Source organism: Aythya marila (assembly GCF_965140915.1).
Source record: "Aythya marila genome assembly, chromosome: 5".
Classification (NCBI taxonomy): Eukaryota; Metazoa; Chordata; class Aves; order Anseriformes; family Anatidae; genus Aythya; species Aythya marila.
Genome location: NC_139046.1, coordinates 54,133,396 through 54,152,453, shown reverse-complemented (window position 1 = coordinate 54,152,453; position 19,058 = coordinate 54,133,396). Strand labels below are relative to the sequence as shown.

General features: G+C 49.1%; 1 protein-coding gene across 1 annotated transcript; it reads left to right on the top strand.

Moving 5' to 3' along the window:
* Positions 1-13,209: 13,209 nt before the first annotated feature.
* DBX1 (developing brain homeobox 1) lies at positions 13,210-15,994 on the top strand (the record flags this gene model as incomplete). Its single annotated transcript, XM_082762445.1, has 4 exons — positions 13,210-13,558; positions 13,851-13,952; positions 15,092-15,294; positions 15,617-15,994. 4 exons carry the CDS (start codon positions 13,210-13,212, stop codon positions 15,992-15,994), a joined length of 1,032 nt encoding a protein of 343 aa, XP_082618571.1.
* Positions 15,995-19,058: the final 3,064 nt, after the last annotated feature.

Here is a 19,058-nt window from a genome sequence, read left to right as displayed (position 1 = left end):
TTCCTTTTTACCAGTAATGAACTGTGCTAGAAATGTCAAACACAGGTTTGTTCAACCCTGACCAACAACAATGTGAGACGTAAGAGTACAGATGGACAGAGACCAGAGGGGAAGCCTGGCTACAAGCCTGTCTTGGTAAGTGGCACTGAAACAGTTTGCGAGGGTGTTTCTACAGTTAAAAACCTCAGAAGGAAACACTAAAACCTGCCTGATACCTTTCTGTCTGCAGTTTCATAACCTGACCTGTCTGCTTACCCAGCCTTAACCCAAACCCTTACCAAAGGCAACTGTAAGCATAACAGCAAGCATACAAACAGGAGTTTCATGCAGATGGCATTTGTGGCTTTCCAACCCAGAAATGCCCACCTGGCCCTCAGCTCTGGATTTATTACACTCACCTTAACATTCATGGAATCAGAGAATATCCCGAGTTGGAAGGGACCCATAAGGATCACCGAGTCCAGCACCACACAGGTCTACCCAAAATTTTAGATCATGTGTGCACAGTCCAAACGCTTCTTAAATTCAGACAGGCTTGGTGCAGTGACTACTTCTTTGGGGAGCCTGTTCCAGTGTGTGACCACCTTCTCCGTGAAGAACCTCTTCCTAATGTCCAGCCTGAACCTCCCCTGCCTCAGCTTGACACCATTCCCATGGGTCCTATCACTGGTGACTAAAGAGAATAGATGAGTACCTGCCCCTCCACTCCCCCTTGTGAGCTGTAGACCGCGATGAGGTCCCCCCTCAGCCTCCTCTTCTCCAGGCTGAACAGGCCGAGTGCCCTCAGCTGCTCCTCGTACATCTTCCCCTTTAGGCCCTTCACCATCTTCATTGCCCTCCTCTGGACACTCTCCAACAGTTTCACATCCTTCTTGTACTGTGGTGCCCAGCACTGCACACAGTGCTCGAGGTGAGGCCGCACCAGCGCAGAGCAGAGTGGGACAATCCCCTCCCTCGACCGACTAGCAATGCCGTGCTTGATGCACCCCAGGATATGGTTGGCCCTCCTGGCTGCCAGGGCACACTGCTGGCTCATGTTCAACTTGCTGTCAACCACAGCCCCCAGATCCCTCTCTGCAGGGCTGCTCTCCAGCGTCTCGTTGCCTATTATGTTCATATAGCCAGGGTTGCCCCATCCCAGGTGCAGGATCCGGCAACTGCTCTTTATGCAGTTGATGATCGCCCAGCTCTCCAATCTGTCAAGGTTTCTCTGCAAGGCCTTTCCACCCTCATCTGAGTCCACAACTCCTCCAAGTTTGGTGTCTTCAGCAAATTTGCTCAGAACACCTTCTAGTCCTGCATCCAAATCATTTATAAAGACATTGAACAGGACTGGCCCTAAAATGGAGGCTTGAGGGACACCGTCCACCAGCCTGATGCAGCCCCATTTACCACAACCCTTGGAGCCCTGCCCGTCAGCCAATTGCTCACCCATCATATGATGTTTTTGTTTAGCTGTATGCTGGACGTTTTGTCCAGTAGGATCCTACGGGAAACCATTTCAAAAGTTTTGCTGAAGTCCAAAAGATCACATTAGCTGGTTTCCCTTGATGGACTGGATAGTGATCTTATCAGAAAAGAAAATCAAATTTGCTAGGCAGGACCTACCCTTCATGAACCCACGTTGGCTGGGAGGGTTTTTTTAATTCCTTAATCTAGAAGGCTACAAAGTCTAAAGACTCTACAGCCAGCAAAACAGCAGAAAAATGCTCCAGCAATATAAGAAACTGTCCCTAAACTTGAAAATGACTACACCTTTCTTTCCTACTTCTGCTGTTTTCAGATAGTCACTGGCACAGGGATGATACATTTCCCCTAAACCCTGCTCCATCACTTTAACACCAAGGTTGTAACTTTGATTATATCTGAAATACCGATGAAGGCATAAGGTCATAGTCACAGTAAGCCCCATAATTCTGCAAAAATCATAAGAGACCTGGAACCACAAAGCAAACACGCAAAGTAACATCATCTTCCTATCCATAAGCATGCTCTAAAAATTACTCACCCGAAGAAGAGCTACATGCAGCAGTCACCTAGTACTATATAGCTTGCTTTACTCTAAAAGATCCTACAAGTTGTTGCCTCAAAAAGACACGCTTACCCCTCTCAACTTGGAAACAGCAGCCCGTGCACTCTGACCCACCTAAAGAACCCTGCAGCTGGCTGACGGAAAAACAAAGCACTTACCCCAAAGAGCAGCTTAGGCAGAAAGAGCTCTCTAAGGGCATACCTGGGGTTTATATGGCATTAGACCCACCTGGCACCCAACCAACCACCTGCGAAAGAGGTGGGGCAAAGCAAAAAAGTAGAAATCAAGCAAGGTGAGTTGCTTTTGGTTACCTGGCTTAGCTCAACAGTGTGCAAAGCACAGCACAGAGAACTGGGCTGTTTCTAGAAGCAACGCTTCCTGTACTCTGGCTTCAGCTTTTAGTAGTAAAAGGACAATATGACCAAGTAGTATTTCCCAGCTGTGTAAAATGGTATCAGCATAAACTTCTCACTTCCCCCTTGGCCTTTTTGATAACCTCATTCTCTTTCTGCAACAGTACTGAGATAGAAAGATGGGAAGAAAATAACAAAGGATGAACAAAGTAGAAAAATCAATTTAAACATCATCACTTTCAAACTTACCCTGGACCAAAACCAAATACTTCCAACTGCTAAGCCAAGTTGGAGGAGGTCAGATGCACCTCATTCTAGCTTTAAAGAGGGATGCTACCTTTTTGCTAAGTAGGGGCAAAAGGAGAGTGGTGGGAAGGATCCTGCTCACCTGCCCAGCAGTGCATAGCTGTTCCAGAACAAATGGTTCACTACCAAGGTGTTGCTTTATCAGGCATCAGGCATATTTTTGCTAGGGAATAGACCCACACTTGCAGTATCTATCTCAGGCGAGCATGAGCTGATGTAGTACCACTGAGAAAGAAACTTTCAGTTTCCTGACATTCATCTTTATGGCACCATAAACTAAACTGAAAGGAAGAATCACATTTTTATACACATACACACATCCCTAGCTGGGCTGATTTCTTTTGTTCAGTTATAAAACCCAATTATTTTATTTCCCTGATGACCTTCCTCCTGCATTAGTGAACAAAACTGGTTGACAAAGAGGTCAAATGAACTTCCACCAGTGAAACCATAGACTCACATGGTGAAAACAGATGGAGGATCAGATCTACCTTCCAGCACCTGCAAGCAGCTAGACTGAGCTCAGCCTTTGTCTAACTGCACTTCCTAAGCATAATTTGCAACATCAGTTGTACAGCCCAGACAGGTAAGTTCATTGTATACACATGAAATTAGTTTGACAAATCAGCAGCGCCCATCCTACCGTTCTTCTTAGTCACTTGTGGCCCACACACCCTTATTTCACAATTCTGATGTGAGAATAGAGGAAGAACAAGATGCTTTTTTTATTTTCTGCTGTACTCCCTTATCACAAGTTGTTGGAGGTAAGATCAGTTCATATCTAAACTGCAAAAACAACATAGCAAGCAACAAAGGTACAATGGAGAAAAAAAAATATGTGATGATAAGGTTTCCTTTAAGCACTAGACACAAGTAATTAAACTTATTTCTGGGAATGTATGGGGAAAAAAAAAAAAAAAAAAAAAAAAGAGATCAATGAGGAACTCAGTGAGGAGATCAGCTGAGGAAGTCTGAAAAAGACTTCATGAAAACTACTAACACTTCTGCCAAACCTGATGGATGGAGTCAGAGAGGATCAGTGCAGTTAATCAGCTTACACCAGTTGACTCTGTAGATAGGACCATAAAATGAACACAGGAGCCTTGGTGCCCTGTGCTGTCTTCTGTCCATTAGATCTCTTGGTACCTTCACATAGTGGAAGGAAGAGAAGTAAGGACTGATACTTTTCTTAAATACTCTCAGCTAATATGAATGGGGCTGTTACCCAGGTCAGTCAGACTAGCGCAGAGGCCACATTTCAGTTGCTTTCAACTTCCCCTGGATTAAACGATCAAAACTACTCAATCATTTGGTGTAAGAGACATGCAGCAATTGGAGTAGAAGGCTGTCAACAGATGAAGGGCTTCTGTTCAGAAAGCAGATGTCTTGGCTTCTTCTGAGTCTTGTTTGTTCTTCATAAATACCAGAGCAAGACAGCAGAGTCACTATTGTCTCGTAACAACCTTGTGTTAATCAGGCATGGCATTTGCTTGTATGGCCCAACCTTCCGGGCATCCCAGGCATTCCTTTTCCACCAGAATTAGCCACAAAAATACTATGGTGTGGCTGCTTTATGGCCATGGCTTAGATCAGCTTGTTTTGTGCTTTCAGGCTCTGATGTTGCAACACTGAACATACAGGCACTCTAGTAGGGTTGGGTTTTTTGTTTGTTTTTACATAACCAAGGGGTTTTGACCACCATCTTTCCTTTTTCAGTGGCAGTTTGTCAGACGCTTTTGCCTACTTCAGCAACTCAGAAAAAAAATACAGTGTTCAACTAAGGAGCAGCATATCCTTCCCAAATTGTTCTAAAAAGGCTAAAAATATTGTAGGAACATAACAATCAATGGCACGAGAGCCAGGTCAAAATAATGACACTAGAATTGTACTATTCATGGGCTATGCTAAAAATAATAATGAAAAAAGTTAATAAAGGCAAAACAGATCTTGAAAGTTAGGAGCAGCAACCAAGGAACGTAAGGAATAAATGAAGGATGTGAAGTTGCACGCTGCGGCCTGAGCCCATCTCACGCCTTGCACCAACACCACGCTGATGTCTCAAGTCTTGGTGAATCCTTTCAAACTCGAGTGAGCCCAAGTAGCAGCCCAACTTTTCTGCAAGGGCTGAACTGAGCCTAGAGAGCAGGGAACAAGTTACCACCAGCACATGTGTGCACCCCAATCCACCATTACTGAACCCTAAAACTCCTGCTGGAAGGCTTGCGTTTGGCTCCATTACGCCTTTTTTTTTTTCCTCTCTCTGGCAAAAGGTCTACCAGCTTCAATGTGAGCAGAATGGGGGTTTTCTTTTAAAGGCAAAAAAGCCCATTTTCTCTTCAAGACATACGATGCTTTTTTTCTCCCCGTAGCCCCCACTTTTGTTAAATATCGAAAATTATTAAGTGTGCTGCTCTCCCAGCTTCTGAAAGCAGTGCTATTTACATGAAGTACCAAAAACCTAACTGCAAATGGACCTCGGAACATAATTTTCTTTTGGGACGGTGTCAGACCTCCGTGTGAACAAGTTCAGCCTTCAGTTTTGCACATCAGGGTCTGGAAAAAAAAAAGAAATGGCTTCGGGAGCCCTATAGAGGTGCTTTTGCTTCCCTGACTTCTCACACACTATTCTTTCAAATGAATTTAAGGCTTTTCTTGTCCAAATCCCCGCAAAAGTAACCACACTGCAGTTTTCCTACTATTATGCAAATAGATTAATCAGCCAACGCTCCAGTGAGAATTAATTTATATTTGAATCAAATGAGGCCTCGAGCCTTTAGAGCCGAACCCCCGGGCCAAGGCCTGGGCTAGGTAGCAACCTCATATTATTCATTTGACGAAATGTGAACTGACATAAATACCATGGCTCGCTTTCAATCCGATTACTCCGTTACCTCACATCAATGCTACCCCAGCCATCAGACTCTCGCGTCCCTCCTTTCACCAGCCCAGCGAACAACTGACAACTCCTCCCTGATAAACAAGCACCCACGCCGCCACCTCGGACCCCCACTCTTAACCCATCATCCCTGCTCAATGGCCCTTATTCGACAAGGTACTTTATTTTGTTTGTAGGAATCGGGGGCTAAACAGCCCAGAAATGCTGTTTTGCTGGGGGCTGCGATTCAAAGCTGCCCTTTCAGAGCACTCCAGGCGCTGACAATGAACGCCCCAAAACATGCGAGCATCATCTCTGCACATACACACACACATTTAGTTTAGCAGATCCCCTTACATCTGCTATCTTTCATACCCTCCTTAGCCCATACGGAACACAATGTTTTGGGCTACTATGTCCAAAGGTCAACATAAAGTGAACCCACACTTTACACAGCACCCTTATACTAAACTCATGTTGACAACCACTAAATTCTTTCTATTGCACGGCACAGGAACTTGTTTTTTTAAAAAGATTTTTTTTTCTCTCCTTTAAAACTGTAAGCATTTAAAAAGCTTGGCTAAACAATCCACCAGGTGTGAGAAAAGCCTTTTCTGTGCGGGCAGCTCTGTGTCAGGAAACCTACACTTTGTAATTAGATTAGCAAGCGAGAACTGAATGGCTCTGATCAAAACATCTCCCCCCACATATTGTTTATAGCACATAACCGATAACTAAGCTTCTCTAGTCATGGTGAAAATCTGCTTAAAAACAGGAGTGCTGCGCGCTCTGGAATTTAAATGAAGAGCAAAATGAAACAAAGTGCACATTCTTAAAAAGCTGTACGTAATTACTCAGCCCTCTTACCTAAAGAAGGCATTATTTGAAAATATTCGCCATAAACAGCCCCTGGGATTTAACGGTAGCTCTTCAGGGAAGCGCTGCTTGGAACACGGCTGACCGAGAGGGCTTGGGATGGGATTTCTGCTTTAGGCACATAGCCCCCAGCGAGCGGGCTGCGGGAGGAGAGGTGGGACAGCCCCCGGGCACGCAGCACCCAGTGCCAGGGGACACCCGCATCCCAAGCAAGAGAGGTGACAAGTCCCCAGCCAAGAGGATGACCTGAGGTTTTGCCACGTGCCCAGACAGCCTGGCTGTGTGCTGGAGTCAGCCTCCCTGCACAAATCCCAAGTTGGAAACACACTGGCTTCACGGAGACACTGAGAGCCAGGTACAGCACGTTAGAGCAAGTCTTCCCTACCTGTTAGCTTAAGGGAAATAACTATGTTCACGAAGACACGATGATAAATGTAAAATAAGCCAAGGCAAGGTTCTTCGTAAAGCTTTCAAACTCTATTTTTCTTGGAAACAGCAAGACTGTGTCACGGTTTGATCCATCTGCTCGGAGTGCCAATGCCCCAGTTTTGAATTTTGATCTCAGCCCCGTCTAGAGTCAATCCCAGTTTGTACTCTGGGACCCAAAACCAGATGCAAGCCCTTGTATGAATCAATTTTTCCAAATTAAGATATTCAATTACCAGATCATTCCGCTCAGATCAGTGCTTGTTGTAAATCCCAGGATTAGTCCATCCTTCTTGAGACAAAAATAGTAGGGATGGAGCATCAGAACTGAGATTAAAAAAAATTGTCTTTGGCTGTAGGACACTGCAGAAATAGCAGAAGATAGCATTTTGCAATGCTTACCTGTGCCAGGATGAACCAAATTTCCTTAGGTCAAATGTTCAAATCTACCAAGTCTTATCCAGTACCCCTAAGGACCCTTCTGGAGGCACAGGATTTGATGCTTCCTATCTTCTTCTGTTTTGTAAAGGAATAGCACGGACCAAATTCACGTCAGGATGAAAGCTGAAAACATGAATGCAACCACTAAAAGGTGATCTTTTGTACAACAGCTCCAATTTCTGCAGGCATGACTAGAAACCTGAGAAAACCGGTTTCAGGCAATGCAGACCCCATTCAAACATCCTGGCTGTCTAATTCTAAACTTCAGTTGTCTTTGGTGTTTCTCCTGCAGTTTCCAAACTCTCCCAACAAAATACTGAAAAGAGACAAGCACATTCAGATTGGCTTTTAGGGCTTAACCCCACTGCATTGAAATTAGCTTGAGTTTTGCACCCCAACTTCAGCCCTGACAGAACAAGCAACACTCTTAGGCCAAAGCTGTGGCAAAAAGCTTTTCTAAAATATCCTTTACACATTTGTGCTCTCCTCAGTCCAAGACATTTCCATTTGCTTTCAGAAAGCTGAAGACAGAAATAGGGAACACCGGGTATCTACCCAGTGCCAGGGCTGGTGAGAAAACAAGGAAGGCTTTTTCAGAAATATGTAGAAAATGTTTTCTACAGGCTAAGCCCCCCTCAGAAAGGTTCTGGTCTTTGCTATTTGTTATTTCAAGGAAGCCCTACAGGCGCAAGCGAGACCAGAACCTCATCAGCCCTTCCTGGGGCTAAAGTGGCAGAGCTCTTCATCTCTGAACATGGTGAAGCCAAGCTGCTTGCAAAGCAAAGCCTGCTGGCCTGGCCTCCCTGCTCTAGCCTCTGCAATGAGGCACACGTTTTCTCAAGAGAACAGCTCTCTCTCATGGGTGGAGTGCCAGTGCAAAGAGTTTAGCTCAAGGAACAAGTGGCCCTGAGTCCAGAGCTCTGCACTCCAGCAACTTGAAGCTATGTCCGTGATGCGCAGAACTACAAAGCTCCTCGTTCCTCAGTCATTACCTCTCCATTCTCCTTGGTTTTCTCCACCTGAAGCAGCTCAAGTCATTGAAAAACATGCCAGAGGGACAAAGAGAAATGCATCTGCCTTCTTCTGCCTGACTTTTCAATTTACACCTCTTAACTGGGAGCAGAGCACGCAGACCAGAGCTTGCTGAATCACTTCTCATCAGCTCTACAAAGGAAAACACCCAAGGAACAAAGTTCATCAGTCCTCTTCTTCAGACAGAGCTCCAGAAATCAAATATACTCCATATCAACACCCACACAAACAGCTGTGTGTTTCTGTAGAAACTAAGCATTGCACCTTTCCCCAAAAGGCCAGCACATACAGACTCTTCCTTTACGAAGCCATTACAGTTTGCCAGAGATGTACAGATGAAGATAGCAGTGATTATGGCTGCTTCTGGAACTGCAAACCCACCGCCTCACTGGACAAATTCGCTAGCAAGGCTTCCATGGTGAAATCACTGATAGCCTAGGGATTTAAATTATCACAAGAGAAAAATAAAAAATTATATATATCACATCAGCACTCCCAACTGGAAAAAAAATATATTCTTTTTAAAAATAAATTCCACCATTTCATTTCTATTGGAGAAACCCAGCAAAGAAGTTTTGCACTTTTTTTCTTGCTAAGTAACTGTTACAGTGTTTGAGCTTCTTTACTTTCCTCAACACAGCTCTTAGTTTCAGCAAAAGGTGTCTATTGCCACAAACAGGTCCTCAGCATTTGCAGTAGGATGGGCAGCGTGACTTTCCAGCCTGGAAGGTACACCCTGGTGCAGGTGACTGGTCCATTCAGAGCTCTCTTTCATCAGTGAGCTGAGAACTTTACCACTGTTGTAAGCAAAGGGTGACCGCTTGAGTTTATGTTTTGTAGGAGCAGAGACGAACCCTGCTCCGGGAAGGGAAGGAAAACCCAAAGATTTTATAAGTCTTCACACCTACTTGAGCAGAATGAGAGAAACATGGACTGGAGAAAGTAAATGGGAAGGTGTTGCTTTCCCTCATCCTCCATGCTTCGTCCGTGTGGTCTACCTCAGAACCTCGTGGGCAGAGACCACGACTGAAGCAAGCAGCGCTGCGGCCCCAGCATCCGAGAACCCCGACAGCCGCTGCCCCGTTTGCAGCCAGTTTCCCCCATGGTAAAGAATCGGGAAAGTAAGGCAGAGAACGAAGCAGCACGCTGCGTTTTGCAGATCCCAGCTCTCCGAGACGTGCACATCCTAGCTCGTGAAAGGAGCTGGTTTTAGGGAGGTTGCGTGTTTGCTTGTTTATTAGACAGATCAGTGGAGAAGAAAGAAAAGGGATTGTTCGAGCCCAGATTTTTTTCTTTAAACAAAGGTGGAGGTTGGGGAAGAGATAAAAGGACGAAGTGGGCAAAAATAATCAAATTTGGAAGAAAGGACGCAAATTAAACAGGCTTGGAAGGAGTTCGTAAAGCGCAAGCAAGACACAGAGACTAAACTAAAGTTAATTACTTCTGACACGATCGGATCATCTGGTTGCATTTCAGGCCGCGTGCACTCTAGGCTGGCCAGGATGAATGGCGAGGGAAAAGAAAGTAACTCTCCCCTCCAGGTCCCTTTGCCAAGTCTGGGCTGCGCGCTCTGCCCAAGATCCCTCTTTCTTTGCGCAGAGAGAGAGGGGGGGAGAGGAGAGAGAAACACAGTTAACCACCTGTCAGGGCTGAGGACACAATAAGGCAGCCCCCAAAAGAGCTTTTCATGCATGCGTAATATATTTGTTCAGCTATTCACTTAATGAAGCTGATAAATGTGATGCGAAACAATAGTCAAGTTAATCTATTTAGTAAAATGTTTTGAGACTCTCAGGCGATGTTAAGGAGGGTAGTGTGTTCGGGGACATTTTCATTTCAATACGCTCATCTCTCCCCTCTTAGGGGGGTTCAAGCAACCTATGTGAATATAATTTCTTATAAATGTGTCTTTAATGGGTTTAATTCACCCTTGCCAGCTGTTTTTTTAGCTATTTTGTAAGAGCAAAACAAACGTGCCAGGCTTGGAAAGCTAGTTAAAATTAGTTTCGGTCACCGGGGCCAAGCTATATTTCCTGCAAACCATCTGCTTGATTGGCACAATAGAAGGATTTTCAAGAAAAGGGGAGGTGTGCGTGTGGGGGGGGTGGGGGGGCTCTAGAAAAGCCCTGCGCGATCCACCGGCCGCCCTTCCCCTTCTCGGAGCTGAACCCCGAAGGAGCAGCCCCGGGGCGGCTCCGGAGCGCCGCGGCCCCGGCTCGGGCACGGCTCGGGGCCGGGCTGCGCCCCTCGGGCTCGGGGGTCCCGGGGCCGAGCCGGGCCGGGCCGGGCCAGAGCTACCGGGCCCGGGGCGAGCCTTGGGGCCGGCGGGCTGGAAGCGGCGGCTCCCCCGATTTCATGCGGATTACCGGCCGGCGATGGGACACACGCAGGCTGCGAGCCCTGCCCCCTCCCCGCCGCCCGCGTTTGTCTTTTCTTAGCCTAAGTGGGGGCGACAAAGAAAGGGAGTGACTTTTAAGAAATAAATTTGAAGATAACGACATTAAAATGAATGGCAGGAAGCACAAAACCGCATGAGCATAGGTCAAACGGCATTAGTCACAGGTTTTATCCTGGGACATTAGAATGCCCTTCTCTTAAGCGATCGCCGCCTTTGAAAAGAAACTTCCAAAGGCGATCGCTTAAAATAAGATCCTTTCGTCTGATTTCTTGGTTTCTTATGGTCTATCTTCCCTTTCAATAGATGTCTAGTCCCTTTCGCCTTGGTGCTTAAGGAATTCTTTACGAGCGTGCTCGGACGCACCGCAAGGAACCGGGTCCACGCGTGCCCCAGCATGCGCTTGACCCAACCTTGCCGAAAATGTCAGCTCCCCCCCAACCCTTTTTTTTTTTTTTTTTTTTTTTTTTTTTTTTTGAGGCCGGCCAAATTAGCAGCAGTCGGTCCCTAGCGCGGCCAAGTGCCCCCGAGCGCACGGGCACGGGCAGCGCTGCGCCACCGCCGAGGCACGGGGCGAGGACAGCAGAAGCCGGGGCTCTACGGAGACCCCCCGGGGGCTGCTGCTGCTGCTGGGGGTGGCGGTGGGACAGCCCCCGGGCTGCTCTTCCCCCCTGCTTCGCAAGCCCCGGGGGCTCCAAGGGGGGCTAGAGCCGCAGCGGGACGGGGGGTGGCCCCCGAGCATCCCCCCCGTCCTGTCCCTTTTGCTTTACCTGCTAAGCGTGGAGACGAGCGCGGCCGGGGAGGGGGGCACACGCTCCGGCCAAGTTTTATTTCAAAGCGATGCTTTCGGAGAGCCGGTCCCCTGCCGCAGATGCTCGTCTGCTTGGAGGGCAGCCTGCGGCACCGGCAGCATCCCCGGCGGAGGCTTCGGTGGCCGGTTCCACCCTCCCTAGTAAATAACTTTTTGATTTGGATCAGGGGAGAGGTTTAACAGACTCTCTTTCTTCCTTAATGTGATATAAATCGCAGATGCACTTTTATTGAATGGTTAAAGCATCGACATGGAGATAATCAACACAAAACGGCCGGACAAAAACCATCGAGAGAAATAAAGCTGGTTAATAAGATTTTTGAGAAAGCTTTGTGTTAAAAAGTAAAAAGGGAAAACAGCTGAAGGTGACAGTTAGTTCATGGTTAATAGGATCAAGGCTGCATGGTTGAGCTGCACACTTCTGCTTGCAAAGGTTCAGCCGCACCAAAGGGCTGAATGGGGTGCTTTTAAAACATGGGGCGTTTAACACATCTGTTATATTCCGCAGCGGAGAAGTCAGGTAAAACCGCTCTCAATAGCCGCTTTCATCGCCCAAAGGCCACGAAGCACACCCGCGCCGTGCCGTGCCGTGCCCTGCAGCACCGGGCGATGCGCACACGCCCGCCCTGCCCTGCCCCAAAGCCGCGCTCGCTGCTGCGCCGCCGGTCAGACCCCACAGCCGGGGGGGTGTCAGGGGCTCAGCCCAGCGCCCCCAAATCCACGGCACCGCCTTCTTTTCCCCGGCAGAGGGGAAGCTCTTCCTCCCCCGCCGCTAAGTTATCAGCTCGAGGTGAAGCTTCCCCCCCGAGCGGGAGCAGCCCCTACAAAACCGCCTCGCTCTTTCCCATTCCCAGAATCGAGTCACCCCCCTCGGTGGGCGGCTGCGAGCCCCTTCCCCGGCTCGGGGACACCCGGCCGAGGGCTGCCCCCATCCCCAGAGCACCCCACAAGCCCTGGGTCCCGCTGCGGGACGGGCTCCAGCCCCGGCTCCGCTCCCGGCACGTTTCTCCCCCTCTCCACAGCCCCATTCGGCGCTTCCCCGGTTGTATTTTCCGTGCCCCCAAAGCCGGTGCTTTCCTGACAGCCCGTAGCCAAGTTTAGATGAATATTTATTGATTTATTTCCTAACCTCAGCGGGGGAGCGGCAAATAAATTTAGTGCTTTCTTTAAATAATTCCCTTTCTACGAGGCAAGATGTCATTCGAAACTTTTAAATAGGCATTTAATTAGCCTGTGTGTGTTGCCTCGGAACAAAACCCTGCTGGGAGCCTTTGGAGCGACGTCTTCCAAAGAGGCGGTCAATATGCAAAATTGATGACTACACTTTCTTTGTGGCTCGGCCATTGTGCGCGGGGTGCTTATGAAGTCTAATCCAATCATAAATTGCGGCCCCGGACCAATGGGGAGCCCCGGGGCGGCCGGTGAATGAAGCTCCGGAGGAGAACTTTGTTGAACCCCATTGTTGGGGCTGTCACCGCTCAAAGAGCCCGAGCGGGGCTGACCACTATAAAACCCCGCATCCAGGAGGAAGGGCACAGAGAACCCTGCCCGGCTCGCCAGCGGGATCTTGGCGAGAGGGCACGCAGACAGACAGACAGGCGGACAGACAGACAGGCAGGCAGGCAGGCAGGCGGCCGGGAGGGCGGGCGGCCGGCCCCGGCGATGATGTTCCCCAGCCTCATCGCCCCTCCGGCCGTGTACCCCAGCCTGCTGCGGCCCACGCCCACCCTCACCTTGCCGCAGTCGCTGCAATCCGCTTTCTCCGGCCACTCCGGATTCCTGGTGGAGGACCTGATCCGGATCGGCCGGCCAGCCGCCTTTCCGCCGCGGAGCGCCCCGGCGCCCAGCATGTCCCCCCCGGCCGCCCGCACGGACACGGCCACGCCGGAGCTCGGCAGCCCGGCCGGCTCCAGGAGGGGCTGCCCGCCCCCGGCCTCCGCCTCCCCCGCCGGGGACTCCACTTTCCTCAAGTTTGGGGTCAACGCCATCCTGGCCTCCGCCCCCCGCGCCGGTAAGCGGGGGTGGGGGCGGCGAGGGGAGGGGGAGAGGGACGGGAGGGAGCGGGTTTCGGGGCGAGGAGGAGGAGGAGGAGGAGGGAGGAAGGCGGGGAGGGAGGGAGGCAGGGACCCTCCGGGGTCCGGCTCCGCAGCCTCGGCGCCGGGACGGGGGCAGCGGAGCCCCGAGCTCGCCATGCCCTGCTCGTCTCCCTCCCTGCAGCCCCCCAAGCCCCTGTCCCAGCCTCCCTTCCCCTTTTTCCCCCGGCCGCAGGACCCCCCCGCAGCCTAACCCTCTTTTTCTCCTAGAGTCCTCCCAGGCGGTGCTGCAGAGCGGCCCCCCCAAGGCGTTCTCCTTCCCGTACTTTGACGGCTCCTTCCAGCCCTTCATCAGATCCTCCTACTTCCCAGGTAGCCCCCCCCAGCCCCAGCCCCAGCCCCAGCCCCGGCCCCCTTCCCTTCTTTCAGCACCACGGCCGCAGCGGCCAGCTCCCGCGTGCCCGCGCCAGGCGCGCCCCCGACGCACCTGCGGCGCGCCCCCGACGCGGGGACACGGGGGGGACACGAAGGGGGGCAGCGCGGTCCTGCCCGCAGCGCCCCGGCCCGATGCGGGGAGAGCAGCTCGCCGTAATCCCCCCAAATCTAATTACCCCAACAAGCCATTAATGTGAAGGGAAAACAGGGCAAGGGGGGAGAGGAAAAAATACCCCGAGCTCCTCCATTCATCCTCCGGATAATGGAATTTGCTCCCTTTCTCCGGCGGGTGAATAGCCTAACAAAAACAACTTGAGCTTTATAAATAGCTTTTCATGTCCATTTAATGAAAATGATTTGGGGAAAGAGACGATTGTGCCATCAGTATTCTCCCGAGGAGCCTGGCATGCCGTTGTGTTTAGTTTGAAAGTGTAAATCTCTTTTGTCCCAATAATATATGGCGTTAGCTGCTTGTCCTCAGTCTTTTTCTGTTAGTTCATTACTACACAATTACCATTCACGCTTCATTAGCATCTCTGTCTCTCTTGGGGAGGTTCTCCCCCCCACCCCTTTTTTTTTTTTTTAAGGCAAAACTCTGCCCTTTTTATCATACCAATGCCATTGGGAGCCAGGCAATGTGCTAATTAGCTGACACTTTTCATGTCTTCGGGTTGAATTCTCCAACTTGGGGGAGGGAGGGAAGGAGGGGGGAGAAGAGATTAATATAAGAAGCCGAACACCGATTGATCAGAACTGCGTCTGAAGAGGGCTGGTTTTGTTCGAGCCAGAAAAGTCCTCATTTTCATCTCAAGCATAAAAAGTGTCTGAAATGATAAAAGCTTTTTTTTAAAAAAAGAACAACAAGTGCTTCTGAGCGAGGTTTATTCTTACACCTCCGTCTCAGGGACCACTCGGACCCCCAGCAGGGCAGGCCACCACTGTCACATCTCACGCGTTTGAGCCCATGGCTCTAATCCCAGTTCCTGGGGGTTTATTTGGGCAGAAAGCTCCTTTTGGGGCCCCAGCTGGCCCGGCCAGCGGGGTGCCCTCTGCTCAGCCTCCTCACTCTCCCACAGCCGCCTCGGCCGTCGTGCCCATCCCCGGCACCTTCTCGTGGCCCCTGGCTGCCCGCGGCAAGCCCCGCCGCGGCATGCTGCGCCGCGCCGTCTTCTCCGACGTGCAGCGCAAGGCGCTGGAGAAGATGTTCCAGAAGCAGAAGTACATCAGCAAGCCCGACAGGAAGAAGCTGGCGGCCAAGCTGGGCCTCAAGGACTCGCAGGTGAGTGGGGTGATGGTGGGGAAGGGAGGTGAAAAGAGCCAGGGCTGGGTCGAGAGCAGAAGAGGGGAAGGAGGGATGGGAGAGGGGAGAGCTGCCCATAGCTGGAGCGAACTGCAGGGCCGTGAGTGTTGGCCAGAGCCACGGGAGCAGCACGATTCCCAGCTGGGACGGATCAGAGCCCTCTACCACCCAGAGGCTGGGATCAGGCTGTACAATCCCATTAGCTCTGGCACAGACACAACCAACGCAGGTGTGCAGCCAGCAGGGCCTCGCTGGTCCCTGCTTTACTGAACGGTTTTTGTCTGGCTTCCCTCCCGCCCAGGTGAAGATCTGGTTCCAGAACAGGAGAATGAAGTGGAGGAACTCCAAGGAAAGAGAGCTCCTCTCTTCCGGCGGCTGCAGAGAGCAAACCCTCCCCACCAAGTTCAACCCTCACCCGGACCTCAGCGACGTCGGCAAGAAGTGCACAGGAGAGGAGGAGGAGGAAGAGGAAGCTCCCACCGTGTGCCCACCCAGCCCCCGGCACCCCTTGAGCTACCACCAGTCCCCAGAGCACCTGCACTTGCGGGACAGACTGGACTCCCAGCTGCCTCCTTCCCCATCTCACTCCAGCAGCCCCAGCAAACCTTCAGACTTCTCAGACTCAGAGGAAGAGGACGATGAGGGGGAAGAGGAAGAGGAGGAGATCACGGTCTCTTAGGTCACCTGCCCGCCCCTACCATCGCACGGGGACATTGCAAAGATGTAAATAACAGAGTGCTATAAATTGAAGAGGCCACGTCCCACCCGCATGTCCACTTCTCCAGGGCAGGCTCTTTACCACACAGACGCAAGCCTCCCTGCTCAGAGGTATTCCTTATTTTGGGTCCACATGAAGGCTCTTGTACTCATACCATCAGCCAGCCTTCTCACAACCCCATCTCCACGCTTCCCAACCAGCACGCCTTCAGCTGGCTGTGCTCCCCTGAAAGCAAGCACCAGGCAGCTCCTTCCCTTACAGCAGGGAAAGGAACTCATCCTACTGCAGGGAATGTTTTTTCCAGTCCGAACACCATCATCAACAACAACTATAGACACCGTGGCCATTTTTACCACTTTTCCAGTGCATTTCCAGCAGCTACTAAAACTCGGAAACCTGAAGACCGTCTGACCCCGCAGCTTGCTCCTCCCAAGGTCAGTAACATGAACGAGGTACAGCCCAGCACCGCCTGCCCCCTTGCTCACCCCAAGCAGCACATCACCTGCACAACAAGCCCCTGGACATCACCGCTGCAGATTTAAGGTGTAAGGTAACAGCATGCCTTGTGCAATGGGGACCTCCGGTGTTTATCCATTTCCCCTTTTAATTGTGCATCGTTCTTCCCTACCAAGCACTGTAACTCCCTTTTCCGCCCGCAGACCCGTGCTTGTTTTCCACTTTGCCTCTGCTGTTTGTGATGTGGACAGAGGAAAGTGGATGTGCCTCTTTGATTTTGACTGAACTTTGCTGTCTTTGCACAGCTTATATGAACTGTACGCTATTTTGTACACTTACTCTGTATGGATGTTTTATACCAAGGTTATTGTGAATGAATATAACAATGGCTCAACAAGGTTTCCCTTTTTCTTTTTTTTTAATTAAATGACAGCTAAACTACACACAAAAGCAGCTGTTTAATTGTGTAACTTATAAAGAAACGCCTTTATTTTGTATTTTACTGTGTACAGACTTTAAATATGTGTATATATAATAAAGCAAATGTTTGTCAAATAAAGTAGCCTTCTGAGCTTGGTCATTCAGCACTACTTGGTTCCTGTTTGCAAGCTACTGTAGGTTGTGTCTGGGGCCAAATAGAGATAAAAAATAAAACCACCCATTATCAACACTACAGTAATTCAGTGAAGCAAGATAGCCAGAAACAAAACCATTTTCTAAGGAAAGAAAATAATTCTGGTAAGACAAAGCTAAAAGAAATGGAACAAGCCTGATCCTTCTTTGCTTAGTTTTTATCAGGCACCAAAGTAAGATCCACACCATCTGTTGAATCTACAGGAGCTCCACTACATGGGATATTCATATTAAGTATGTGCAGAAATGGCACAGGAATGGATTCAGTGATCAAATGGGTCAGTAAGAAGGTGTTCACCTTTACAGAAGAACTTCTCATTTGGAGAGGTTTTACATCTCTAAAAAGATAACTTAACACATATTGCAGTATGAATTGGGACACTTGAATCAAGATGAATTCTGCTCTTCCCAAAACCTGTACTTTTTAACCTCAACACCAGATTTATTTTTTTTTTTTATCCTTTCAGAAATAAGAACTTTCTTTTCTAGTAACTTCTAGAAGAGGGAGACCACAGCCTAAGTATGTTATGCCACAATATATGCTTGAAAAACATTCGTCCATTCTGCCACACGCAGAGGGACAGGAACACGCCACCTCTGTTAAGAAAAGCTTTCCAAGTTTATCAGAGCACTCCTCCCCCCCGAACACCAACATCACAAGTGCAGGAGGACTTTGTCTCTTTGACTGAAAGGAAGCAAGCGCTTCCAAGATGGGAAACAAAACAAAAGCATCTCCCACCCTTGCTTCTGACTTGACACAGGTTGTACAACTGCCAGTCCCTGCTCTTCCTACTGGGACAGCACTCACTTAGCAAAACAAACCCACCAATATAAACATGTCTGTAACCATTTCTATTTCTTCTTTTTCTATGATTTTTTCACTACATTTTATTGGATGTATCAGTCACTTTTAGAAAACAAAAACCAGCCATGCAAAGCCTTTGAAACCCCAGTCCTCATATCCACAACACAAACCTTTTCATCCATGAGACAAAAGGAGAAGATGACACAGTATTCTCCAAGACCAAGAGCTCATAAATAGGGTTAAAAAACAAAAACAAAACCAAAAAAAACTCATATTTAGACACAAGAAAACAATTTATCATAGTTCTTGACTAATAAATGCAGTACTTTGCTTTTCACAGAGGTCTACAGAACAGCCTTCTTCGATACACGAGAGATGGTGTTGCTGCGTGGTTCCATGGGTCCCAGCCCATAAGCTACAGGCAGGAGGCTGCAGTACCTGATTATTTGCATTAAGCATCACTCTTGCCTCAGCAGGCAATAGACCTTAAGAAGCCAGAAGTCACATCCAAGAGTGACTTGCTTCTTTGATGTAATATTAAAAGCCTGAGAGTAACAACAATCAAGAAATACTGCTTGGCCCTGGTAAACATCAGCTCAAATTTCCTTCACCCTTCCCACAGCTCCTTGATGTGGGCAGGCCACATTCACATCTGGTGTGACCCAGGAGAAATCAAGGAGCAAGACAACATAGGCAGAATGAGGGATTGAGCACAACTGTATTTATTTAGAGAAAATTGATAACAGACTAAAGAAAAGAAAAGTCCTTCCAAGCAAGCCTCACTCACTGTCGAAGTACTCATGATGGGACCAGGCATTCAGGCTGGGAGCACAGCAGTATTACTTAGAGGAGCCCAATGAGAAAGGAAGCAGTATGATGCTACACACAACAGGGGGAAAAAAAAAATAAAAAAGTCTACCTCCACGGACTTGCTATTGAAAAAAGGCGTTGCTAAACAAACTCGTAGCCTTAAATGTAGGTCAAGCATTCATTACAATGCAAAGCTAATACATAACACCCTAGGTATTTTTAGTTACTAACACACACCACAGAAAAATATGTTTTCCTTGCATGCAGGTAGCTGAGTTCTGCTGCAACAAAGCTTTCATCACACAGGCCACTTAATTAGGA